Source organism: Nansenia antarctica (genome assembly GCF_963989245.1).
Source record: "Nansenia antarctica genome assembly, chromosome: 4".
Classification (NCBI taxonomy): Eukaryota; Metazoa; Chordata; class Actinopteri; order Argentiniformes; family Microstomatidae; genus Nansenia; species Nansenia antarctica.
In genome coordinates this window covers 38,077,493-38,104,884 of record NC_137689.1, presented here as the reverse complement: position 1 = coordinate 38,104,884, position 27,392 = coordinate 38,077,493, and the positions used below count along the sequence as shown (strand labels likewise).

At 42.5% G+C, this 27,392-nt stretch overlaps 1 protein-coding gene across 1 annotated transcript in view; it reads right to left on the bottom strand.

The window, feature by feature from the left end:
* The window catches only part of slc2a9l2 (solute carrier family 2 member 9, like 2), a 301,840-nt gene that overhangs the window by 58,720 nt on the left and 215,728 nt on the right, over positions 1-27,392 (bottom strand). The window contains exon 11 of the mRNA XM_080528977.1: positions 16,054-16,129. Within this exon, the coding sequence (XP_080385103.1) occupies positions 16,054-16,129 (76 nt within the window). The remainder of the gene's footprint in view (positions 1-16,053; positions 16,130-27,392) is intronic.

The following is a 27,392-nucleotide window of genomic DNA, read 5'->3' as shown; positions in this document are numbered from 1 at the left end:
TCATGTGACACTTAGATTGCACACAGGTGGACTTCATTTCACTAATTATGTGACTTCTGAAGGTAATTGGTTGCACCAGAACTTTTTAGGGGCTTCATAACAAAGGGGGTGACTACATATGCACATGCCAAATTTCAGTTCTTTATTATTATTATTTATTTATTTTTAAATTATTTTTTAATATATATATTTCTCATTTCATTTCAAAACTAAGACTATTGTGTGCAGATTCATCAAATGTGTTTTAAAAAATCTGAATAAAAAAACATTTACATTACAGGTTGTAATGTAACAAAATAGGAAAAAAGCCAAGGGGGGTGAATACTTTTGCAAGGCACTATATTTATTTATCATCATATTTTTCACATTCATTTAGCATTTAACATTTCATATCCCTCAGGTTTCCCAACAGGTTCTGGTAAATTAAGATGCGTAGTGAAAGCGAGCTAACTGGCATTATGCTAACCTTCCACCAAGTTCTCTCACCCACGATAGCAATGTTGAACCCTTTGCAAACCCTACATTTGATATTTAAGTAAATCTAGCTATGATTGGAAATGAAGTAGTATCCAGTTATGTAACTGCATTTATCACTACTTTGGCTGATGTGATGTGGGTTTGTTTGCTACCTTACTACCTAGTTAATTAGTCAACAAGGTAACATTAGCGTAGCGAATTACACGTGAAATGAGCATGTGTCACGGGGTGACAAAGAAAATAACTTGTCATTGTTTTATGTGCTGTCTCTTTTGCCACCCTGGGTTAGTGCACACACAAAACCTTTTTTTATTTGTATTCTGTTTCCCTCCTGGTGGTAGAAGCACACCATGGCTGTGTTCGGAATAGCGTACTAGCATACTACTCATACTAGATATGACGTAGATTTTGAGTATGTAGTACGTTCGAACTGTACAGTATGCGAGATTTGAGTATGCGAGAAATTTAGTAGGCGAGCAGTTATTTCCGGTAAAATGTAAGTCGGTTTTGATGGACACTAGCTCGGCTCCTATTTCCCAAAATGCATTTCGCGTCCAGAGTTGCAGAGTTACGTCCAGGGTTGCCAGATGGGGCGGGTTACTGCCGAATGGGCTACTTTTTTTTTTATTATTCTTTTTTTTCTTCTTTTTTTCCCGGGCATAAGGCCCTTACCTCCACCCCCCATAGTACCATAGTACTTTTATTTATTTATTTAGATATATTTAAGATGAAGGGTGGGGGGAGGGGGGTGAGACCAGGGTCGGGATGGGGAGGGATGGAAGTGGGAGGGATGGGGGGGGTGTGGTGGGGGGAAGGAGGGAAGGGGGTTCAAGGGGAGAGTGGGGGTGGGGGGTTAATGGGGAGGTCAGTGTGGGAGGGAAAGGGGAGGATGGAAAGGGGGACTACACTTATACAAGACAAACAATCAACCAACAGACTGACAGACAAGACAACGAGAAGGACAGGGAAACAACCACAACAGTAAGCAAGAACGAAACTAGAGTAGGAGGACAACAGTGGATAAAACAATACATAAGGATAATAATAATAATAATAATAATAATAACTACCTTAAACACCACCAGATAATCAACAACAAACAACACTTTTTTTTTTACAAATGTAGGTCCCCGACATAGCACTCCGAGCGAGGTCAAGCGAACATATCAAGGACCTCTCCAATAGAGACTGCGCCCCACCCACACAAATGCTGTTTCATATTTCCATTCTTTTCAGCAATGTATGTTTCTATAATAATAATAATAATAATAATACATTTATTTTATATGGCGCCTTTCATGGCACTCAAGGTCGCCGTACAACAACAAATCTAAAAACAGCCACAAAATTCTAAACACAAAATACATAGGAATATAGTACAGTATAAAACATAGCCAGCAGCAGAGCAGCACGGGAAAAGTAAATCAACACGGGTATGCCTGCGTAAACAGGTGGGTTTTGAGGTGGGTTTTGAATGAGATGATAGAATCAATGTTCCTGATGTCGGGGGGGAGGGAGTTCCAGAGGCGAGGGGCGGAGCGGCTGAAGGCTCTAAACCCCATGGTGGACAGACGGGCTGGGGGGACGGTCAGGTTGATGGAGGAGGCAGACCTGAGGGACCGGGTGGGAATGTTGATGTGGAGGAGGTCGGACAGGTATGGAGGGGCGAGGTTATGGATGGCCTTGTATGGCCAAGTATGGAAAGTATGGAGAAGGATTTTGTAGTCGATGCGGTGTTTGATGGGGAGCCAGTGGAGTTGGTGTAGAATGGGGGTGATGTGACTGATGACAGGGGTTCTGGTGACAATACGGGCAGTAGCGTTCTGGACCAGTTGGATCTTGTGGAGCAGTTTGTGGGGGAGACCAAAGAGAAGGGAGTTACAGTAATCTAGGCGGGAAGTGACGAGGGAGTGGACCAGGATTGCGGCGCTGTTGGGAGTGAGTGAAGGGCGGAGGCGGTTGATATTACGAAGATGGAAGTAAGCAGACCGGATGGTGTTGTTGACGTGGGAGTGGAATGAAAGGGTGCTGTCGAGGACGACACCCAGACTCTTAACCTGGGGGGAGGGGGAAACCAAGGAGTTGTCTATGTTGAGGGTGAAACTGGGGTGCTATAATAAAGTTGTGCTTAAGGAGTTCTTTAAATCTACTTATATTTAGGGATTCTTTTTTTTGTGTTTTGAATATAAATATTTTACCTAATAAAATGGTTTTATTATTTATCATTTTATTTTCCTTGTCAAGATCACCAATTAAAACCTTCACAAGGTCCAACTTAAGAGTTGTATTTTTATTGGAATAAAGCTTTTGTACTTGTGTCCAAAATAAGGCTACACAAGGACAATACCAAAATAGATGGGGGGAGGATTCAATTTCCTCGTCACAGAACCTACATAGGTTAGTTTCTTCTAGGCCCCAGATATGTAACATTTTTTTTGTTGCTAAATAATTATAAATTAACTTGAATTGAACGTATCTTATGTGGGAATCGACAGTTGTTTTATAAATGAGATTGAAAACTTGGTACCATGGGAGTGGACAATTAAACAGGTTCTCCCATTTATTGTGTCATCGATATGGGATGGCCACTAAATCTTTTGAGGTTGTGTACAAATTATAGATTGGTTTATTTATTTTAATCCCTTTTAGCCATTTCCAATTTTTTATGTGTGGGTGGCAGACAAGTATATTTCGGGTGTCATTATTGATTATTTTCCTCCATTTGGGGGGAGGGCTGCAGTCAACTGATTATAGTCTTGGATGGGGCAAATGCTACCATATGTCTTAGCAAATTGCTTATGGGTCATAATCTTTCCATCTTCATCTAATAAGTCTTTTATAAATACAATATTTTTTTCAAACATGTGTTTCCAGTAAAATGGTTTTCTCTGAATTAGAATATTGGAATTGAACCATATTATTTGCTGAAGAATATCATCTCGGCCCTCAGGTGGATAGAATTGGAACCATTTCTTCAAGGCATCCTTCAGGAAGCTGGAGATTCCCGTAATGTTATTATCAATTAGGGCAAACATAGATGGATGGATCTGTAGAAAGGGAAATAATCTCTTTTTGAAAAGGGGATGAGCACTTTGTAATAATCTACTTGAGAACCACTTTGTATTTTCATATATTTTTGGAATAATATTAGCTTTTAAAGAATAGTTTAGGGCTTCTATATTCAGTAATTTCAGTCCACCGTTTTCATAACTATTATATACATATTTTATTTTTATTTTATCTGGCTTATTATTCCAAATGAATTTGAAGGTTTTTTGTTCATACCATTTGAAAAGATGCTCTGAAGGAGTGGGTAATGCCATAAATAAGTATGTAAACTGTGAGACAACCAGAGAGTTAATTAGTGCAATTTTGCCATAGACTGTTAACATTTTACCCCTCCAAGGCTGTAATGATTTATCCATTTTACTCATTTTATTTGTGAAATTTACAGTCATTATTTCTGATAGATTAGTGGTACATGAATCCCCAAAATATCTACTGGACCATCTGTCCATTTAATTGGTAAGTCACATTGTAAGGAGACAGCTGTTCCTTTCAGTGACCCAATCCTGAGAATAGTGCATTTGTCATAGTTGGGTTTTAAACCAGACAACACAGAAAAAAGGTTTAAATCACTCGTGAGTGCTTGCAAGGACGACACAGAGGGGCTCAGTAAAAAGTTGGAATCATCTGCATACAATGAGACCTTTTCCTCCATACCATTAATTTCCAGCCCTTTAATCTTTTTATTTGATCGTATTTTAATAGCTAATATTTCAATAGCTATTATGAAAAGGTATGGTGAGAGAGGGGAACCTTGTTTGACTCCTCTTAATAATGGGATGTTCTCTGACAAATACATTATTTATAATTTTACAGCTCGTATTTTTGTTCATAATTTTAACCCAGTTAATTAAGGATTCCCCAAAGTTAAAAAATGACAGGGATTTATATATAAAGTCGAGTCTAACCTTATCGAAGGCCTTCTCAAAATCTGCAATAAATACTAGACCTGGTTTTGGGGATGTTTCATAATGCTACATTATTTCCAACACTTGTCTAATATTATCCCCTATATATCGTCCTTTCAAGAACCCAGATTGGTTTGGATGAATAACAGAAGACAGAACCTTTTGCATACGAAGTGCTATACATTTTGCCAGTATCTTGGCATCACAACACTGGAGTGTGAGAGGCCTCCAGTTTTTTTAAGTATTCTGGATCTTTATATTGCCCATTTGGGTTTTGTTTCAAGAGTAATGAGATCAGACCTTCTTTTTGAGAATTAGCCAGGTAGCCAGATTCATATGAATAGTTGAAACAGGTAAGTAGTGGTAACTTTATTAAATCAAAGAATGTATGATATACCTCAGTCGGTATCCCATCGAGTCCTGGGGTTTTGCCAGGTTTGAAAGATGTAATAGCTTGCCAGAGCTCATGTTCTGCTATTAACCCTTCACAAGATATTTTTTGTACGTCTGACAGTTTGGTTTCATAATTATCAGGAAAAACATTGTTGCAGCAATCCAATGTAATGGGTTGTGATTCAAAAGATAAAATATCATGAAAATATTTGACCTCCTCTTTTAAAATTTCATTTGGAGAGGCAATCGATTTCCCATTATCAAGAGTCAATTTTGATACATTTTTTTGGGAAGAATTCTTATGTTGCATATTAAGAAAGAATTGAGTACACCTATTACTTTTTTCTATCCATTCAGCTTTTTTCCCACAAAAAATGTTTGTTGCTCTTTCCTGCATTACTCTTTCTAATTCTTTCTGCTTCTTGTCCAGACAATTCAGCAATTCACTGTCATCAGATTCATTTGTACAGATGGTCAAAGCCTCAATCTCCTTTACAAGGTTATTTTCTTCTCGTTTGAGCCTTTTGAGTTTTTGTGATGAAAATGCAATAGTGTGGCCCCTAAAGGCACATTTAAACGCGTCCCATACAGTCAGCGGATCCGATGAGCCAATATTATGTGTGAAAAAATCTGTGATAAAGAACTTAGTTTTACTTATGTACATATCATCTGTTACTAGGGATTGATTAAACTTCCAGTAACCTGGAACACGGGGATATTCATTCATTGTAAATTGTAGTGTTATTAAATGATGATCAGATCTCATTTGATCTCCAATATCCACCTTATTCACTTTTGAAACCAGAGAGAAAGAGATTAAGAAGTAGTCAATACGACTAGCACAGGTGGATCTTCTCCATGTAAATTTGGTTGAGTGTGGGTTTTTGAGTCTCCAAATATCCACCAAATCGTGCGTATCCATAGTGCTAGTGATTTCCTTTAAGGCACGTTGGTGGTAATTTGACGTCTTATTTCCTTTTCGATCAATTGCACTATTCAAAACCGTATTGTAATCACCAGCAACTATAATGTATTCATATGTGCCTTGTAGGTCTTGTATGGTGTCACTAATTTTTTCAAAAAATATTGGCTCATCAGTATTAGGCCCATATAGGTTTACCAGACATAGATTCTTTTGTGCTACATTATTCAATACAATCCACCGACCATGGTTATCTGTCTGGGAGGAGATCATCATAAAATCGAATTGTTTTTTAAATAGTATCATAACACCTTTAGATCTCCTAGAGCCATGAGAGAAGAAAATAGGGCCGTCCCATTCATCACGCCACTGCGCCTCGTCAGAGATTATAGAATGTGTTTCTTGTAAACAGATAATCTGGTGATTTTTTTCTTTAAGCCAAGAGAAGACTGTGAGCCTTTTTTTTAAATCAGCTAGACCGCTACAATTATAGCTGCCTATAGTTATTTGATCCAGGGTCATGTGAGGTTATGGTAGAAATGAGTGTTTAGATCTATTCTGGCGTCATGATAATAGTATTTTGTGGTTATGTAATGATAATACTCCACAGAAGGTACATTTTGGTAGTAGTTAAGGTATCCTCCAATACACAAAAAACATAAAACATTGACCATAAAAGAACAGGCTAGACCACATAGCGGAACAATAAACAAAAGACAAACATAACAGCAGATAACATAGATGCGTTAAGGTATGATTGCCAATCATACCAGGATGCACACACAGCTTGTCCCAGGTAGAAAAAAAGAAAGAAAAAAAAAGCCCTTATAAGATATTATACTTAGCTCCCACATCATGCCTACCTAAATATGTAGGGAGAGGGGGAGAGAGAGAGAGAGAGACAGGGGGAGAGAACGAGGGGGGGGGGGGTGGATATACACCAGTGAACACCATCCATCGATAGATGTTTGAAAACCAGTTAAGAGGAAAGTGAGAAGTCCAACCCTCCAGTAAATTGCCACTACAATGGAACATATAATTTAAAAATAATAATAATAACACACAAAGCATGACATTGTAGCGTCCAACATATAACCAGTGCGCGCATGTATGACTCCAAGAGTACATAATGCAGTAGTTCAAAACATCAATGTCCACAATGCGTAATTATGTCACTGTGTCAGGTCCAAGAGACTAAAGCTGTGTCCGGTGTGATGTATATATGTGTGTGTGTGTGTGTGTGTATATGTGTGTGTGTGTGTGTGTGCACGTGCGCGCGTGTGTGTGTGTGTGTGTGTGTGTGTGTGTGCGCGCGCGCTCACATGTATGACTCCAAGAGTACATAGTGCAGTAGTTCAAAACATTAATGTCCACAATGCATAATTATGTCCCTGTGTCAGGTCCAAGAAACAAAGTTGTGTCTGGTGTAATGCATATACTGTATGTGTGCATGTGTGTGCGTGTTTGCGGACGGACGAGGACCAAGAGTGTGTAGGTGCGTTGGGGGGAGAGGGGAAAGGAGAGCGGGAGAGGGGTGGGGGCTGGGGGCGTAGAGCGATGGAGAGTAGGTTTTCAACCCAAGGTGATGGCCAGGGGGCTAGCTTTCAATGGTTCAATCCAGAATATTATAGCAGGCTACTTACAGTTGGCTAGGAACAGAGGTTTCTCACTATAACCAGTTGATGCTGGGGTCTCGATGGAGTTGATTGTTGACATATAGCTTGTCGACCACCAGTTTAGTTTTCATACCCTTTGCGCGTAGATCTTTCTGGATTGGAAATAGAATGCGTCGTCTCGACATTACCTCGGGAGGGTATTGATCATTTACTGAGAATGGGGTACCTTTCAATTCGCGCCCTCTTTCCAGAATCGCCGTCTTCATTTTGAAATGAGTTAGCCTGGCAACTATTGGCCTTGGCTTAGATGGAATCTTTTTGCCAAAGCGATGCGCTCGTTGGAAGTTGATCTTCGCCACCAATTCATCAGACATTTTCAGATTGTGTTTAAGAAACTTCTGAACCTTGTCTTCTGTTTTTGCATAATCCTCCGACTCATCTTACTTCACTCCAGTACTTACGATATTCTCTCGCATACTCCTACACTTGAGATCGAGGATTGCAGCTTTTAGTTGTTTGTTTTCAGCCTGCAGTGTAGTTGAGATGCATTTGAGTGATTTTACGGCCTTCTGGAGCTCGGTGTTTGTTTGTTTCAACTCCGTGATCAAATTGTTATTAAATTCTGTTGCCACCTTCAAAGCCTCCAGTTCAGATATTAGCAAGTCGAGCATGTCTAACTTGTCCAGTTTTTTAAGTTGGGATTCTATTTTGGCAAGGCGATCCCTGTCTTCTACTGTGAATACGCCGTCCATGATTGAGTGTTTGGCCGGCGGACGCGTCTCGTCTGAATCACTTGTTGAAGACAATTGATCACGGAGTCTTTTGTCTTGCCGTTCTTCCTTGAGGGCCATATAGGCTGTGTCAATGTAATTGTCTATTTCTATTAAATCATCCAGGTTGATGAGTTAGCCTTATTAGTTCATTTTTACCAAAAATAAATGGGACAGAGCTGATCGCAGTACTACCTTACATCATACATCAGTCACATGATTGTTAGCCCCGAATGGGCTACTTGATTTTGAGGTTATAGAAAGTTTTGGCTGTAAATTGTCAATCCCATCTGGCAACCCTGTGCGCTTTCAGCCTCGTCAAACTGCGTCATACAAACTTGTCATACAGCTTTTGTTTACATTGTCCGATAGCCTGGGGACCGAAAGGTGTCCTGGATGAAGGGAGAAGTTAAAATCGCTCTGAGCGCCGGAGCGCACACTGGGTGCAACGTCATAAAGGGACCAGGTAATTTGATTGGACAAGAGGCATTCCATGAGTGCTGATCATATTTCCAGGGCGAATTTACGAACGCAGCTAGCGAACAGAAGACGCAAAAAATCGTCAGATCAGATATATAAACGGGTTATTTTGGTAAACTGGACACATTTTGGGAATATACTGTATGTGGTTACATTCTCGCCTGAAAACATATTAAAACTTCATAAAATGACATGTTAACACTTGTAAAGCCAAAATTACATATTTTAGCTAATGGAGGTTTAAAATGGAGGTTTAAATTCGCCGCTCCCGGCGAAATGCATTCTGGGAGGCATTCTGGGAGGCAGTATGGAGTATGCATAATGGTCGGCTGGTTTTCGGATACTACTATACTATTATTGTGAATTTAGTAGGTAGTATGCAGTATATACTCATTGAGTATACAAGTATGCAGTATGCTAGTATGCTATTCCGAACACAGCCCATGTCTGTTCCTACTCCTCTCCTATACACACCTGGTGCTGGTTAGGAGTGATTGGGGACTGGGAGTGGCACTGTTCCCCTTTACTCTCTATTTAAGGCACCAGCAAACAGTAGGAGACGAGCGGTTCGGGAACAAGGGTTACGACGAGAGAGCGACAACGAGACGGAGAGCAACAACGAGACGACCACCAGACGAAAACTTGCCGAGTACCAGAGGGACCCGCGACGTTAGAACGAGAGAACGCCTGATTGGGGATACGGGAGGGTGTGAAGCAAAACACCCTTCCCAGAGCTAAGTACTAAGTACGTATACACATTTTTAAATTATAATTATTATTTAATTAATTAAAATTAAAATTAATTAATTATTATTAATACAATTACGTATATCTCGGTGGGTTCCCGTGGCCAGTGACACGCCGTGACGTGAGGTGTTTGTCTCTCCTACAGCTGAATACGCACCAGGCGCCGAGCGGTGGTCCCGACAGAGGGACGACTGGCCACCAACGGAGCTGTCCGTGTCTGAGCACTGTGGGTTGTGATTACCAGAGGCCTGTTGGGAAACTTGGGAGGGTGCAGCCAGCGCCCTTCCCAGAGTTAAGTACATTTTATCAATAGCTGTCGCCAGAACGAGCGTTCCGACCCTTGGCTTGCCTCGAACGTATATAGTAGTCTAGGGTTAGCCCCTCCAGTATTTTCCTCGTGAATCGTATTTTGTTTTCATTTGTTTGATTGAATGTAGTGTTACGACGAGCTAGTGGCAAGCTCTTCTTCTGCATTCAATTATTATTTCTGTCTTATCGGCAGTCGTGTATTTTGTTTGTTTACTTTGGAGGTTGAGGGCTAACCCTACTGTAGCATAGAGCCAGTTGATGGACTGTGGGCTGTGCGGTTGCCTGTCGCTCGTGCAACCTGCTGAGCCACTTTTTCCTGTCCCCCAGCTGAGTGATTGGAGCCACGCTGGGTCGTGAGGACGCGTCGGACCTCCCCATAGCTGGAGTCAACCCTGGGCGGAGCCCCAGTCAAGAGTTATCGGACTATCCTATCTCATCGGACATTGCTGTTTTTAAAGAGTCTTTTTTCCAAACTTTTAGTATTTATGAATAAAGTTTCCATTTATATTGTTCCTGTCTCTGGGTATTGTCTGGGTGATTTTGGCTGGCTCCTCCACAGTATCCGCTTAGAAGGCAGGGGTAGTGGTTGGGCTTAGGGTTACCCCCAACCCGTTACACATGCTTGCAGGTGTATTCACATAAAATGGCCATGCCAACATAAAAGCTATAGCTGACAAGTGAGCCTACATCAACATTTGTCTTCCCAATTTAACATACACATTAATCTGTGGTAGTGAGCTAATGGAGAAACAACGAGTGGTAGAGTTTACTCAGGAATGTCCGGAATGCTAGTATCGGCATAGCAACGGTGTTTGAAAGACCTGATTACATCACCCTGGACAGATTTTGGCAGACGGATATAATCTGGCAATGAAAGGACCAGTGACAGGACCAGTGGGAGGACCAGTGACAGGACCAGTGGGAGGACCAGTGACAGGACCAGTGACAGGACCAGTGACAGGACCAGTGACAGGACAGCAATCAGCACTATGCAATCAGCACTACGCAATCCGGCTTTAGATCTGGCTACGGTTGTGTCTCTGCAACACTTAAAGTGCTTAACGACATCATATGCGCCTTTGACTCCAAGCACTACTGTGTAGCTGTGTTTATTGACCTGGCTAAGGCCTTTGACTCTGTGGACCACTGCATCCTGCTTGACAGACTCAAGGATGTTGGACTCGCAGAGGAATGCCTGGCATGGTTCAGCAACTACTTCTCTGGTCGTGTGTAGTCTGTGAAAGCTGAAGGCCTGCTGTCTGACCCAATGTCTCTGTCCATGGGTGTCCCCCAGGGCTCCATTCTGGGTCCAACACTATTTAATATTTTTATAAATAACATTGCTCACGCGGCTGGCAACTCTTACATCCATCTGTACGCCGACGACACCATTCTTTACACGTCTGGCCCCTCTCTGAACACTGCCCTGACCGACCTCCAACAGAGCTTTAACAGCATCCAATATGCCTTTTCCAACCTCCATCTTCTCCTAAACACCAATAAAACTAAATGCATGATCTTCAATCGGACCCTACCCCAAGCCTCCTGTCCCCCAAAAATCACCTCACTGGATGGGTCAGTACTAGACTTTGTCAATACATACAAATATCTAGGTATCTGGCTTGATAGTTCACTCTCCTTCCAAACCTACATCAATAACCTGCTCACCAAAGTCAGAACAAGAATTGGTTTCCTGTACCGCAATAAAGCTTCCTTGACCCACTCTGCAAAACACACTTTGGTAAAAATGACCATCCTGCCAATTCTGGACTATGGAGATATCATTTACAGGATTGCCCCCAAAAACCTTCTCAATAAACTGGACGTCATCCATCACACTGCCATCCGCTTTGTCACCGGTGCCCCTTTCAATACACATCACTGCGACCTGTACTCCCAAGTCAACTGGCCATCACTCCACACCAGGTGACTGACCCACTGGTATCAGTTCATCTACAAATCCATCATCGGCAAATCCCCCCCCTACCTCTGCTTACTACTGAACTTCTCATCCAGCACACGCAATCTCCGCTCCAACAAATATAGCATTCTGGTCCCCCCCAAAGTCCGCACCTCCTTTGGCCGTCATTCTTTTCAGTTTGCTGCCCCCACTGACTGGAATGCGTTGCAGTTGACACTAAAACTCACCACTCTAATCGCGTTACCCACTTTTAAACACTCACTTTTAGATGTTGTTTCGGATCACTGCACCTGCTTTTAAGTTAACTTCCCCCTGGTCCCTGCTGTCTTTTACATATTGTGTTGTGATATATACTGTAGATGTTTTTGATACTTGTGTATGGCATTCATGTTTTATATTGTATATATTGGGTTGTGTTCTATATCGTATATACTGTGTTGTGTTTTGTGTATAGACTTGCTTCTGTTCTGCCAATTGGCCAGATCGTCATTGTAAATGAGAAGTGGTTCTCAATTGACTTATCTGGTTAAATAAAGGTTAAATAAAAAATTAAATAAATAAATAAATAAATAAAAAGGACAGGACCAGTGGAGGACCAGTAACAGGACCAGTGACAGGACCAGTGACAGGACCAGTGACAGGACCAGTGGGAGGACCAGTGGGAGGACCAGTGACAGGACCAGTGACAGGACCAGTGACAGGACCAGTGGGAGGACCAGTGACAGGACCAGTGGGAGGACCAGTGACAGGACCAGTGGGAGGACCAGTGAGAGGACCAGTGACAGGACCAGTGACAGGACCAGTGACAGGACCAGTGACAGGACCAGTGGGAGGACAAGTGACGGGACCAGTGATAGGACCAGTGGGAGGACCAGTGGGAGGACCAGTGGCAGGACCAGTAACAGGACCAGTGACAGGACCAGTGATAGGACCAGTGGGAGGACCAGTGGGAGGACCAGTGGCAGGACCAGTAACAGGACCAGTGACAGGACCAGTGACAGGACCAGTTCTTATGTAAAAATAAATAAATAATAAAACTACCTAAAACCTATGCCTCCACACACACCGGACATTTCTGGGTTCTTTGTTTTAAACGTAGAATTTGGGTCAGTGCATGTTTCTGAATGTATGATGAGCAAAGCCTTTATCTATCTGTTGATTGTGCAGGGAGTGAGATTATACCTGCTGTCCACAACAGTTTAATGAGGATTATGACAATGATGATATCAGTTGTGATGAGAGTATTGTTATTATGATTATTATTACGATGATTGATTTGACTATGCTTTTCAGCTATACAAATCAGCATGATGACATGCGTTATTCACCATCTGATTACATTTATGACAATAATAGTACCTGACAAAGACTGTTTGTCGTAGGTGAAAATTCATAACATTTGTCAGAGGATGGACAATTCTAGTATGGTAAAAAGAAAAACATCTTTGTCATCTTGACAGGCCTGCTTTGAGGACAGCCGGGGCTCGAACCGCTGATCTGCAAACCTTGTGATCATTAGACGGCGACTCTACCTCCTGCACCACAGCCGCCCCTGCCGCCCCAATCTCTGAGTGACCAAGGGCCTCGTTTGATTTGATGCACTATGGAGCATCACCACCACCCTTCACCCTGGCAGTGTTGTAGGTGGGTCTCTATGGGTCATCACCACCACCCTTCACCATGACAGTGTTGTAGGTGGGTCTCTATGGAGCATCCCCACCACCCTTCACCATGACAGTGTTGTAGGTGGGTCTCTATGGGTCATCACCACCACCCTTCACCATGACAGTGTTGTAGGTGGGTCTCTATGGAGCATCCCCACCACCCTTCACCATGACAGTGTTGTAGGTGGGTCTCTATGGGTCATCACCACCACCCTTCACCATGACAGTGTTGTAGGTGGGTCTCTATGGAGCATCCCCACCACCCTTCACCATGACAGTGTTGTAGGTGGGTCTCTATGGGTCATCACCACCACCCTTCACCATGACAGTGTTGTAGGTGGGTCTCTATGGAGCATCCCCACCACCCTTCACCATGGCAGTGTTGTAGGTGGGTCTCTATGGGTCATCCCCACCACCCTTCACCATGGCAGTGTTGTAGGTGGGTCTCTATGGGTTATTCCCACCACCCTTCACCCTGGCAGTGGTGTAGGTGGGTCTCTATGGGTCATCACCACCACCCTTCACCATGGCAGTGTTGTATGTAGGTCTCTATGGGTCATCCCCACCACCCTTCACCATGGCAGTGTTGTAGGTGGGTCTCTATGGGTCATCACTACCACCCTTCACCATGGCAGTGTTGTAGGTGGGTCTCTATGGGTTATTCCCACCACCCTTCACCCTGGCAGTGGTGTAGGTGGGTCTCTATGGGTCATCACCACCACCCTTCACCCTGGCAGTGTTGTAGGTGGGTCTCTATGGGTCATCCCCACCACCCTTCACCATGCCAGTGTTGTAGGTGGGTCTTTATTGGTCATCACCACCACCCTTCACCATGGCAGTGTTGTAGGTGGGTCTCTATGGGTCATCCCCACCACCCTTCACCATGCCAGTGTTGTAGGTGGGTCTCTATGGGTCATCCCCACCACCCTTCACCCTGGCAGTGTTGTAGGTGGGTCACTATGGGTCATCACCACCACCCTTCACCATGGCAGTGTTGTAGGTGGGTCTCTATGGGTCATCCCCACCACCCTTCACCATGCCAGTGTTGTAGGTGGGTCTTCCTGTCCTCCCACTGCTTCCAGTCTCATTTTAGCACGTGTTCAAAAGCAAGGACTGTGTGATCATCTAATTATGTGTAGTTATGTGTTTTTAGCATGTTGATGTTCTATCAGCATGTTGTGATGTTATAAACATGCAGTTAGATGTTCGTAGCGATGTGCCTTCTTAGCTGTTAGCAGCTGTTGTAGTGTGTTTTGATTCAGAACGAGTTTCTCCCATTCTCCGTTTGAGGTGTACCAACATTCAAACGGATATCGTCTTCAACTTTTTTACCGATTAGAATGTATGACACATCATTTGAAAGCTTACAATCTGTTGTTTTTTTTCTGTAAAAAAATAAAAAATTGCCTCAGCTACTGGTTATTCAAAACACCAGCTGGTGTCAACTGCGGTTTTTAATACTGAGTTTTTTTTAATGAATCCAACGGTTTGAACTCACTGGAATGGCTAATTATTCAACTCTATCCTGGGAAATCACAATTCACCTTTCGCAAAGCCCCGGCCAACTTGGTTACTGTTGCTAAGCCCATCAAGCTTTCTGTGAACAAACAGAGCAGCATGGATGGGATCTGTGGCATACCAGTCACTTTAAGTGATGCTTTTTGGAGCAATACTAACGCAATATCCTCCAGATCGAGACAAAAGGGTTTGCATTATGCAGTGGAGGGATGTATTAATAATAAGATGGGGAACCTTAATGCATACAGGTCGCAGTGCAAAAACGAGAAACCCCATGACCTCCATCTGAAGTTCGAACAGCATAACATTGTGAACCAGGCATGCTCTTGCACTGCTGGGTAAGTTCTGCTTTTATAATGTTAGCTAGTTGTCATTGCTATATACTGTACATCTTTTATTAGTCAAGATGACAAGTGCCTCGAAGTTGCAAGCTAATATTAGAGGTAGCTAGCTAGTGCTACTGTGTAATTGATAGTCCTACCTAGCAGCTCTCTCCCCAGGCTTATTAATATTACATTTCACAACCCAAAATGCTTCCAAGCTGATTTCCAAAACAAACGATACTGATACCTCTTTTTTTCTGGGAATCCACTGTCGGCATCTTTTCTCTTGGGTTTTGGGCTTTGGAAAAGGGAAAAATATCACTCCCCCCTCTAAACTTTTAGGATATCTGCTATCCGATTTGCAAAGTCCATAGGCACACCGCTTCACCATTGTGAATAATGTCGGACTTCCTTGTTCTTCACCAAGTAAACGGTTGCTAGTTATATGATTGGACAAAGGGCATTTGGGAGCGGGGTTTTGCGAAAGGTCAATTGGCAATTTACGGTTCATTTCTGATTAGTGATGCGAGAGTGTCCTGCAAAATGTAGACATGTTCTGTTTAACACCTGTCAGTGTTTGGTTGCTTCAGAGCGCTGGTCCCCTTCCCAACTGTGTGGTTTGAATGGTATTGATGCTCGTGGATATGGAGGTGTGGTCTGGTCACACACAGTTGCGAAATGGGTCGATATTCGCTTAAAGATCAAAGATTATGGTCTTCAAACATAACTCCATACCTTTTGTATCAACAGAACAGACCATGCCACATTTCAACTATGACACATTTTGGTAAGACACCATACAATGTGGCAGGAGAAAGTATGAGTAGGGAAGTGGTGTGAAGCCAATCTAGGTCAATGATGTACTACAGTACCAGAATCAGCCTCTATTATCACAGGGGGGGGGGGGGGGAGTGAAAGAGAGAAAATGACTGTGGTTACCTGGACCGGAGCAGAACGAGGCAATTACAGCCAATATGCAGGTGAAGCTGAGATAGGGCATCCACGAATAACGGTCCTGCGGATCGATGAGAAAGAGGGAGAGAGGAGAGATGGAGAAAGAGGGAGAGAGGAGAGATGGAGAAAGAGGAAATCATTATCATTGCCATCAGTATTCCTCCAAAGAATGTGTAGAGGCCTCTTAACCATCAAAATAGTCTCTACATTGGGTGAGTCGTAGGTTCCAACAAACAGTTTAAAAAAAGGCAGAGTGACGCGTGTATAAAAATAAACACGTTCCTTTACTTACTCAAAATAAATATATCTCCATCAGCATAGTCCATCATTAATGATCCTGTGAGGCAAAGTCTATAGCTGTCCACAAAACTGTCCATTACTATTGAACTGTCAATTACTGTCCACAACCGTGTTGTCCTGAACTGTCTGAACTGTCGATGAAACTTGTTTGCTCCCAATTAACCATCCACTTCCTGTTCCCTTATATCCCCAATATTAATTCATCCCAACCACCAGGGGGGAATGACCACAAGGAACAATCTAAATAACATAAAATAGGGAATACAGACTAGAAGCAAATTATCATAATTAAATTAAAGCAATCAATATCATAAATCAATAATTCATATTAGGAAATTAACATAAATAAAATGTAGGACTAAAATGGCTCCTACAGCACCTCAATTAGAGAATGCCTCTGTGTTGTGCCATGGACTGTGTCATGGTACCGTATAATTGTTTCAATGTTCACGGCAGAGTTTTGTCTGCTCATTGAGTGTATTCCCTATTTTGGGGACATTCATTTATACACACTACATTTTAATCATCTCGTCTCCCTGGGAGAGTTCAAAGCTCTGATTAAGAATTGTGTGACAGAAGAGATTGATAGATAGATAGATAAATAGATTGCTATTCCTAAAATAGATTTTATAACATTTATCTGTTATCCCTCGTCTGTTTTGATTATGGAACCTTGTACTTGTACTGGTGTGCAATCTTCGCCAGGTCTCCCTTAAAAACATTTCAAGGGACCTCCTGGTTAAATAAAGTTTAAATACAAATACATACATAGTTATGTAATGTGTCACTGGGGTGCCAATTCTTTTGACTTTCATCACTTATCATTGGATTTCTAAATAACTGGATCTTCTTTGGTACATAAAACATGTCAATCTCATTCCCATACGTTTTAGCCTAAGATGCTCATCAGATCTGGTGGTCCAACACATCAAACTGGGCCTTTATTTACTCAAATACATGTATTTGATGAAATCAAATCATGGCAAATACGTTATTCAATAAGTTTACTCCCATGAAGGCCATGTTCGAGTCCTTTCAGGATGTCTTTCCTATTTCAGGCTTCTACTGTGCAGTAGGAACAGCAGAGGGGTTCAAATTAGATTAGATTAGATTAGATTAGATTCAGTTTTGTCTTAAACTATTGTCATTGATAGAGTACAAGTACAAAGACAACGAAACACAGTTAGGCATCTAACCAGTGCAATAGTGCAAAATCCATATACTGTATGTATGGACAGTGCATGTTGGGACAGTATACAGTATTACACTGAATATAAGTAATTTAATATAAAGTCAGTATATGAGTAATGAATAAGAATATAAAAAGTCAGTATATGAGCAATGAATATGAATGTAAAAAGTCAATATACTATGAGCATGAATATCAATCAAATCCACCCATTGCCTCTTTGATCCCTTTATCTATCTCTGTACCCCCTCATACTGTCCTCCATTTGGTAGTGACTGGGGTGAGGGGAGGGGGGGGTATAGCTTTTTCTTTTGCTTTACGGAGAGTTGTGTGTTTTTTTATTGGACACAGGGGAAGGTAGAGCATATCCGCTGCTGAGTGTGTGTGTGTGTGTGTGTGTGTGTGTGTGTGTGAGTGTGTGTGTGTGTGTGTGTGTGTGTGTGTGTGTGTGTGTGTGTGTGTGTATGTGTGTGTGAGCGAGGGGAGCAAAGGGGAGAACAATCACTCTCTCACAGATGCCACAGAAATGAAGTATGTTTAAATGAAATTATTCCTGCACATCTGAATATCGGAGTCGGGTACATCCCTAGCTGCTGGCTTCAAATTTGTCTGGGTAACTGTGGCAAATGATTTGAATATTTTATACAAGAGGTTACAAGTTATTTTGTATTGAGTTTTCACTCATGCATGGTCACGGGGATCGAATCAGAATCAGAATTCTTTATTTGGCCAAGTATATTTGCCCTTACAGGAAATTGGCTTGGCAAAAATAATTTAAAAGAGGATAGCAAAAAATGAGAACAATAAATGATGTAGGCTGTGTGAGGCTAAGAGGCCAGAGGCGGTGAAGTGGGTATGACGTATGTACCCTATAAACTACAATACATGTAATGTAAAATAATATAAATACCAGTGTTGTGTATGTGTGTTAGAGTTCTCCCACTGGCCTGGGCTGCTAAATGGCCTGCAGGCTGCAGATACATTTTTTATTAAATTGGTTGCTGGTTAGTTGGTTAGTTGGTTGCTGGTTAGTTGGTTAGTTGTTAGTTGTTAGTTGTTAGTTGTTAGTTGTTAGTTGTTGGTTAGCTGTTAGTTGGTTAGTTGGTTAGTTGTTAGTTGGTTAGTTGTTAAGTTGGTTAGTTGTTAGTTGGTTAGTTGGTTAGTTGTTAGTTGTTAGTTGTTGGTTAGTTGTTAGTTGGTTAGTTGTTGGTTAGTTGGTTAGTTGGTTAGTTGGTTAATTGTTAGTTGTTAGTTGGTTAGTTGTTGGTTAGTTGGTTAGTTGGTTAGTTAGTTGGTTAGTTGTTAGTTGTTTGTTAGTTGGTTAGTTGTTGGTTAGTTGTTAGTTGGTTAGTTGTTAGTCGGTTAGTTGTTAGTTGGTTAGTTGGTTAGTTGTTAGTTGGTTAGTTGTTGGTTAGTTGGTTAGTTGTTAGTTGGTTAGTTGTTAGTTGGTTAGTTGGTTAGCTGTTAGTTGGTTAGTTGGTTAGTTGTTGGTTAGTTGTTGGTTATTTGGTTAGTTGGTTAGTTGGTTAGTTGTTGGTTAGTTGGTTAGTTGGTTAGTTGTTGGTTAGTTGGTTAGTTGGTAGTTGGTTAGTTGTTGGTAAGTTGGTTAGTTGTTTGCCACTGAACATAGAAGCAGGCCAGGCCAGTAGTCTAGTCTAGGCCAGGCTAGTCTAGTTGGTGGCGCAATAGTTTGATAATGCGAACTGTCAAGTATAACCAGTGCTTGAAGATGGACGGTGGAAGAAAGAGGAATGTGGGGCAGAGAGGGAGAGAGAGAAAAAAAGAAAGGCTCTTGGAGATGTGTTATGTGAGCTGAACATTTGTTGTTATTGTGAAGTTAACCTGAATCCTGGATGGCATTCAATTATTACCATAACATAAGTTAAGTTACCACAGTAGTTCTGATGTTCATTTTTATTCATATTACCATTCATATACCAGGATCAGCAGCACGCAGTTGTGATGTTCATACTCATCAGTTTATTAATCAGGATCAGTTTGCTATTTCTAGAGTAATGTGCTCTACGTTAACACTAGGGCAGCCGTGAGGTGTCATTTGATCTCAGTGAGTAAAAAAAAATTCTACCTTTGCACTCGATCAAATTTCAGGACCCACCTGTCATGACTTTTCCTAGATATGTGCGTTCTACCACCCAGCATCTTTACATTTTCATAATCGAGTTAGTACAAAGCGATTTTGCAGTATTTCTGTGTGTTTCTGTGTATTTGCCTAGGTATCCGGCTGACATCTTTTTCTCCAAGGCTGCAATTCTCTTTTATATCAGCAGAGGTCGCAAGGGGACACACACTGTGCTCAATCTTCAGGCTTCAGTGCTGAATTAGATACAGTGGATAAGACTGATATTTGTAACATAATGTGTTTATATATAGGCTATATATAGCAATAGTGATACATAAGATATGTATATGTACAGACAGTTATGAAAATGATAAACTGTACAGTATGTCTACCAATCCCTTCGGATTTGTTGGAGCTGAGGTTCTTTTTTCACAGCAGGTTTATCCAAGTTCCATGCAATAGTGATAAGATATTATGATATGTGTAGCCTATGTACAGTTATGAATGATACACTGCACAGTATGTACCTATCAAGTTGTGTGGTGCCTGTGTAGTACCCTCGAAAATAATAACCAATAATATGGTTATTATAACTATAACTATTAATTATAACATTTATTTTAATGCAAAGTTGCCAACTAATAATTATTTCTACAGCCAACTGTAAGGGGTTAAATTTAGATCAGGACTGAAGAGGGGAGCCAATGGCGTTGTATTTAGTAGATCAGGTGGTAGTCTGCCCAGTTTCATCTAGAGGCCGCTCCCGCGCTGCCTTCAGAGCAAACTTGGGAAGAGAGAAGCTAGTCCTGTGTTTTCATTCCTGTGCTAATATCCTGTGTTTTCCAGGGGATTCCACTTTAATTACTGCTATCACGCATCATCGCCTGGTGCGGGTAACAGAATTTGGGTGCTCGGTCCGGGATCCGTCCTCTACACAAGCGTCAGACCGACGGGTCCAGTGATTCCAGAACCACGACACAAGGTGGGCAAGTGTACTGCAGACCAGGAGTCAGCCTGTGGGTGTCCGTCGAGGGAGATCAAGGTCAAGAGTCTTCACCTCGCTACAGAGCTGCACAGCCGATCCAGGGGTAAAAGTACACCTGTCACCAGGAGCCACAGGTTAATCAGACTAAAAATAAAATAAAATAAATAAATAATAAAAAACATTACAAGGACTAAGACTACACATACACCATGACTACGACACGCACAGATCTGGTGTGGAACATAAAAAAGAACTTATTCAGACTCTCAAGCATTGACATCTACAATGTTGCCAGAAACCTGGCAGCTAGTGAAGCAGATCAAGACAAGCTGAGCCTACACGACGAGGAAGGTTGCACAGACTTTGTTGTTGCCTGTATGCAGTCTCAGAATTTGCTAGACAGTGATGATGAAGGTATGGCTCAGTTGTTGATGTTAAACGATGTGGTGAATAGAGTGATTGCTTCTGTTGATATGCCAACTAATGTGTCACGTGATGTTGATGTACATGCTAATCCTAGTCCATCCACTTTTAACACAGACCATGTTAACCAATCACACTCTGAAATAAGCACAACTACACAACCACATCCCCACGCTCAGTCTCAGCTACAGGTCCACACAACCTCACAGCCAGTGACGGAGCTGAGAACAATGTATGAGCAGCTAGGTGAGCAACTGAGACGGTGTGAAGCAAATACTCCCCTGCCAGCCCCTGTAAACAGCCAGCAAGGTGAGTCGCTGTCACACACAATGCCGACCCCAAGGGTGCCAGAGAGAGCTGTTCCGGTGAAAAAACAACAACAGAGATGTTTCATGATTTGATGTGTGCTAGACAGCTCGACCAAGAATCACCTCAGCAGTTCCTGTACCGCATGATTGGCCTCAAACAAAACCAATCAAAGCAGGCTAACGCTGACATCTCCTATGATCCTAAGACCATCCAAGAGGTCTTTCTCCACAGTATCTACCAGGGCCCGGGGTCAAAGCACGTTGATATCCGACAGAGACTGAGACCTCTCATAGCACACAGCCAACTCACCGATGAGGAAATCCTTGGCCAGGTAATGAAAATGATCAACGATGAGAATGAACACCAGCGCAGAATCGGCCAACTCTCTCGTCAGCCAAAGGCAACGCACGCACACGCTGCAAAGGTGGAAACAGGTGACTGGCCAACCAATGACAAGCCAAAAAGTGGAGCCGCAGAAAATAACGCGACCATCAATCAGCTCAGCACTCAGGTTGAGAACCTGTCACGCATGATGGCCACTCTGATGGAGAAACAGATGGGGAGCGCTCAGGCGGCTTATCAACAAACGCCACCAACTCAAGTCTCGCCTCACCCCCAGCCCTACCACTCTCCTCAACCACCTCCCAACCGATATCCCCAACCCGCTCGGAGACAAGAGAGACAGCCCTGCCACGCTCCTCAGCCACCCTCCAACCAATATTCCCAACCCCCACAGAGTCAAGAACGAGGAAGAACATCTCGTTGTCCAAACTGCACCGAACAGAACCGTCAGGAGTGTAGTCACTGCTTCGTGTGTGGTGAGACAGGACACCGGGCAGTAGGGTGCTTGAAGCGGACCAAGTTTCAGGGAAACGGGAGCGGCCTCAGCCAAGGGACAGCCAGAGACCGGGATTCAAACTCAGTCCCAACCACTAAACCCCATCCTCAAGCCACAACCTAAGCCCAACCAACAACAGCCACACATGAACTCTTGTCAGAGCGTCACCGTTCCTCTTGTTGGTAAAAGAAGCTTACTCAAATGTATGATCAATAAATGGCTTCAAGGAATGTATAAAAATCCAGTGTCAAGAGTAAAAGTAAATGGCACAATATCCAGAAGATTTCCAATCTATAAAGGTACAAGACAAGGAGACCCACTCTCAGCAGTTATATTTGCTATATGCATGGAAGGACTAGCAGAAAGTATAAGGAAAAATAATACCATCAAAGGCATAACGATAAAAGAGGAACAGCACAAACTGGCATTATATGCAGATGACGTGGTTGTTTATTTAACATCACCAGCCCAATCCTTACCAAGCTTAATGGAAGCAATTACAGAATATAGTAAACACTCTGGTTATAAACTAAATGAAAGTAAGTGTGAAGTATTAACAATTGGAGAACAGATAGATTCGGAAATTAAGGAAAAATACAAGTTGAAATGGGATGCAAAGAAAATCAAATATTTAGGAATCTACCTCACTGGAGATATAACAACATTATACACCGACAATTATCAAGCCCTTGAAAATAGAATACGAGAAGATCTTAATAGATGGAAGATAACACCTGAATCCTTAATGAGTAGAGTAGAAAGCGTCAAAATGATGATCCTCCCACAGTTTCTGTTTTTATTTCAAACATTACCAGTTCCCATTCCACAGCGTAGCTTAAAAAAATGGAATACAATGTGTTCGGTTCTAATAGGGTTAAATGCTATATTCTGATCAGCCTGGTTGTAAAGCAGGCCATGCTAACCCATCGCTAGTTCAAACAGACCGTAGTAGACTTTATACAACAAAGAGACCCGGACTCAATCATGATTCTTATTTTCTTGCAAGGAGAATGAATCCCGGGCCCCTCCTGCGAGAGAGACCCCAGATTCACACTAATCTTTCCTCCTCCGAGCCAGTCTTTTTTATTCCCATACAGAAAGACACACATACAGGGGGGGCCAGCCTCGTGAGGAACACACAATCGTAGGAACACACATGGGTAGGGGGAGGGGGTTTCATGGACAAGTACAGCGTTGGCATAAACAGTAACCTGGGAATGTTTAACATAAGCAGTTTCATGGGAATGTACAGCCCAACACAAACAAAAGCTGGGCCCCTCTCAACACAATGTCAGGAAGTTAAACTACCCAGCTGGCTCAGAAGATAAGGAATGTAAAGTGATGCCTTGTATGGTTGTGCTTACAGCAAAAAGCACAAAGTTGAACCTACGGAACAGGACAAAGTGTACAGTGTCCTTTTCAACAAACATATTCACAACATTAAACATTATGAAAACATCATTCAAACCTAACACAATGCTCTCAAATTTCATTTGGAACTACAAAAGTAAACGGAAAAAACTTAGTATACTAACTCAAACCAGAGAAAAAGGAGGGTTTAATTTCCCTGATCTAAAGTCCTATTTCCATGCAACTCAAATAGATACAATAATGAAATGGATGAATAACTTGGTTCAAACCAAATGGAAAGACATAGAAAAACAAGCAATATCAATATCAATAGGAACACTACCTTTTCTGAGTCTAAAGGATATTCAAAAATATAGTGGAAATAACAGATGCATAGAAAATACCCTCAAAAATTGGAAAACTATTCGTAAAATGTATAAATGTGATGACAAATGTATTTATTTGAGAGAGATAGCCAGTGACCCAGACTTTTTACCTAATAAAACAGACAAAATATTAGAAGAATGGGCTAGGAAGGGACTACAGGTGTACTCACAGATGGTTACAAATGACATGATAGACTCATTTGAAACCTTAGTTAATACATTTAATATAAGTAATAGCCATTTTTTTAAGTACTTACAAATTAGAAGCTACCTTATAACACAGCAGAGGAGACAGGAACAAAGATCACATATACTAATGGAATATCTGATCAAAAATAGAAACAGTGAAAAGACAAAAATCTCAAAAATTTACAAAATCATGCAAGAAATCAAGATACAAGAAGATAACACTAAAGAAAAATGGGAAAACGAATTAGCAATAACAATTACGGATGACGATTGGAAAGAAGCATGCAAAAGAATATTTAAGACAACACAATCAAAATTCTGGAAAGAATTTGCTTGGAAAATAAATATGAAGATCTTCCTAACACCGAAAATGTTGTCAAAATATAGGCCAACAGGCAATGCAGAATGCTGGAGGAAATGTACGGAACGAGAAGCCAATCACACACATTTTCTATACATGCCCTAAATTGAAAAGGTTTTGGGAGGCAGTTCAAGTAAAAATAAAAAATACATTTACCTTACAAAATCCTATACATCCAGTCAATATTATACTCGGTCTTATTCCATTAGATATATACAGAGAGGGAGATAAATATTTGTACACCATACTACGTATCGCGGCTTTAAAGCAAATCACACGTAAATGGTTGGACTTAAACCCACCATCTGTTAACAATTGGAAAAAAACTGTTGAAGAGATAAAAGAAATGGAAAGAATTACTTGCAAAGTGGGAGGCCGTGAAGAGCAATTCACTATGAACTGGAGTAAATGGACCGAATGAATGAGTAGGAAGGAAGCCCCCCCCCCTCCCCGATCCCACCCCTCCCACCCCCTCCCTTTGTCTCTTACTTTTCTATGTCTATCCCTATAATTTCTCTCTTCTTTTTCTAGATTTTCTCTCTAGTCTCTATTCTTTATTTTCTTTATTTCTTGTTCTCTTTATAAAAAATAAAAATAAAATAAAAAATGATGCAGGATGAACTTAAACAAGTGAAGAAAACTTGTAAAGTGTGTGAAATGAACTTGTGAAATGTAATGTAAAGTCCTGCAATAAAGTATATATATAAAAAAAAAAAAAAAAAAAAGTATGATCAACGGGTATCCAGCCACAGTTTTGTTTGACACAGGCTCACAGGTGAGCATAATCGACAGAGAATGGGCCAATACTCATATCCCCAACTACCCAGTGAGGCCGCTACAAGAACTCCTCGAAGAAAACTAAGAAGTTATAGGTATGGGTGGCCATGCGATCCCTTATGATGGATGGGTGGAGCTCACTGTCAACCTCACAGGTAACGACGACCCAGACCTCACCATACAGACCCCCTTCCTAGTCAGTCAACTGTCCATGTCACAGCCAATACTGGGAGCTAATGTGCTGGAAGAGATCATCCATAGGCGAGGATCATCCGGTGACGCTGTAAGCACAGTAATTGGTCTTCTACGCAGTGCCTTTGGAATGGAAGAAGAGCAAGTGAAGGCCATGGTCAACTTCATTCAAGTTCCTCGAAAGACAGACTACAGCTCAGTCACAGTGAGAGTGGGAAGGAACAATGTGGTCATCCCGCCAAGGAAAGCAGTACATGTGTGGTGCAGAGTACCCCCGAACTTCGACACCTCTGACTCCTGTGTCTTATATGAACCAACAGAGGAGAACACCGTCACAGACCAGCTGAGTTTAGGAGAAGGCCTCCTGGAAGTCCAAAACACCCGACGGCCTTACGTCAAAGTGCCCGTCTCAAACCACTCAGAGCATGACATCATCCTACCAAAGAGAACCCCACTGGGTATCACCCAACACGTCACCAAGATCCTCGAAACGGATGCACCAGAGCCTCAGCAAACTGATGTCACAGCGACAAAGACAACAGCGGAGGTGAACAACATCGTTTCTCCCACTGAGCCCTGGCTACCGCCTGTTGGTATCAGTCATCTCAGCCCAGAACAACAACAGATGGTGAGGGAGGTTCTTCAGCAAGAGTCTGGGGCGTCCACTCGTGACAGTGGTGACGTCGGCTGTATCCCCTCCCTGCAGATGGACATCAGGCTCAAGGATGACACGCCAGTACAAAAGGCCTATGCTTCCACCCCCAAACCCTTATACAGGGAGGTCAAAGAATACATTCAGGATTTGATAGTGAAGGGATGGATCATCAAGTCCCGATCATCCTACGCCGCCCCTGTAATATGCGTGAGGAAGAAAGATGGTTCACTACGCCTGTGTGTCGACTATAGGCTCCTGAACAGCAAGACAGTGCCAGACCGACATCCCCTCCCCCGGATCCAGGATCTCACTGACTCACTGGGAGGATACAACTGGTTTTCGATCCTCGACCAGGGGAAGGCCTACCACCAGGGCTTCATTGCCGAAGGATCAAGACATCTGACAGCGTTCACCACTCCTTGGGGACTCTACGAGTGGGTCAGGATGCCCTTCGGGTTGTCAAACGCACCCGCCGCCTTTCAAAGGAGCATGGAGGAGATGCTCGACACGCTCAGGGACGAATGTTGCATCCCCTACCTGGATGATGTCCTGTGTTTCTCCAAGTCCTTCGAAGAACATGTACAAGTGCTGCGTCGAGTCCTCCAAGCTCTACAACACCACAGAGTCAAACTAAAGCCGGAGAAGTGCGAACTATTTCGCAAAGAGGTCCGCTATGTTGGCCGGCTGGTGTCTGCGGATGGAGTGAGGGTGGACCCCAAAGACATCGAGGCAGTGCAGATACTGAAAAACAAAAGACCACAGACCGTGGGGGAGGTCAGGCAGCTGTTGGGTTTCCTGAGCTATTACCGTACATATGTGCAAGACTTCTCCCGTCTAGCGAAGCCCCTGTACGACCTGCTCAAGACTAAGTGCCAGGCCAACACCACCCCACCCAAACCACCACAGGGGAAGACAAAAATTCCCCAGCAGCCATCTCGTTCCCCGGTAGAATGGCGTGAGGAGCACCAGCAGGTCCTTGAAGGCTTGATCGACAGACTGACCCAACCTCCAGTGCTGGCGTATCAAGATTTCAACTGCCCCTTTACACTCCACACTGATGCTTCTCAAAAAGGTCTGGGAGCCGTTCTATATCAGGAGCAGGACGGGAAGATGAGAGTGATTGGCTACGGGTCACGCACATTAACACCAGCGGAGGAGAATTACCACCTGCACAGTGGGAAACTGGAGTTCTTGGCGTTAAAGTGGGCAGTATGTGACAAGTTCCGGGATTATCTGTTCTATGCCCCTCATTTCACCATCGTCACTGACAATAATCCCCTGACGTACGTC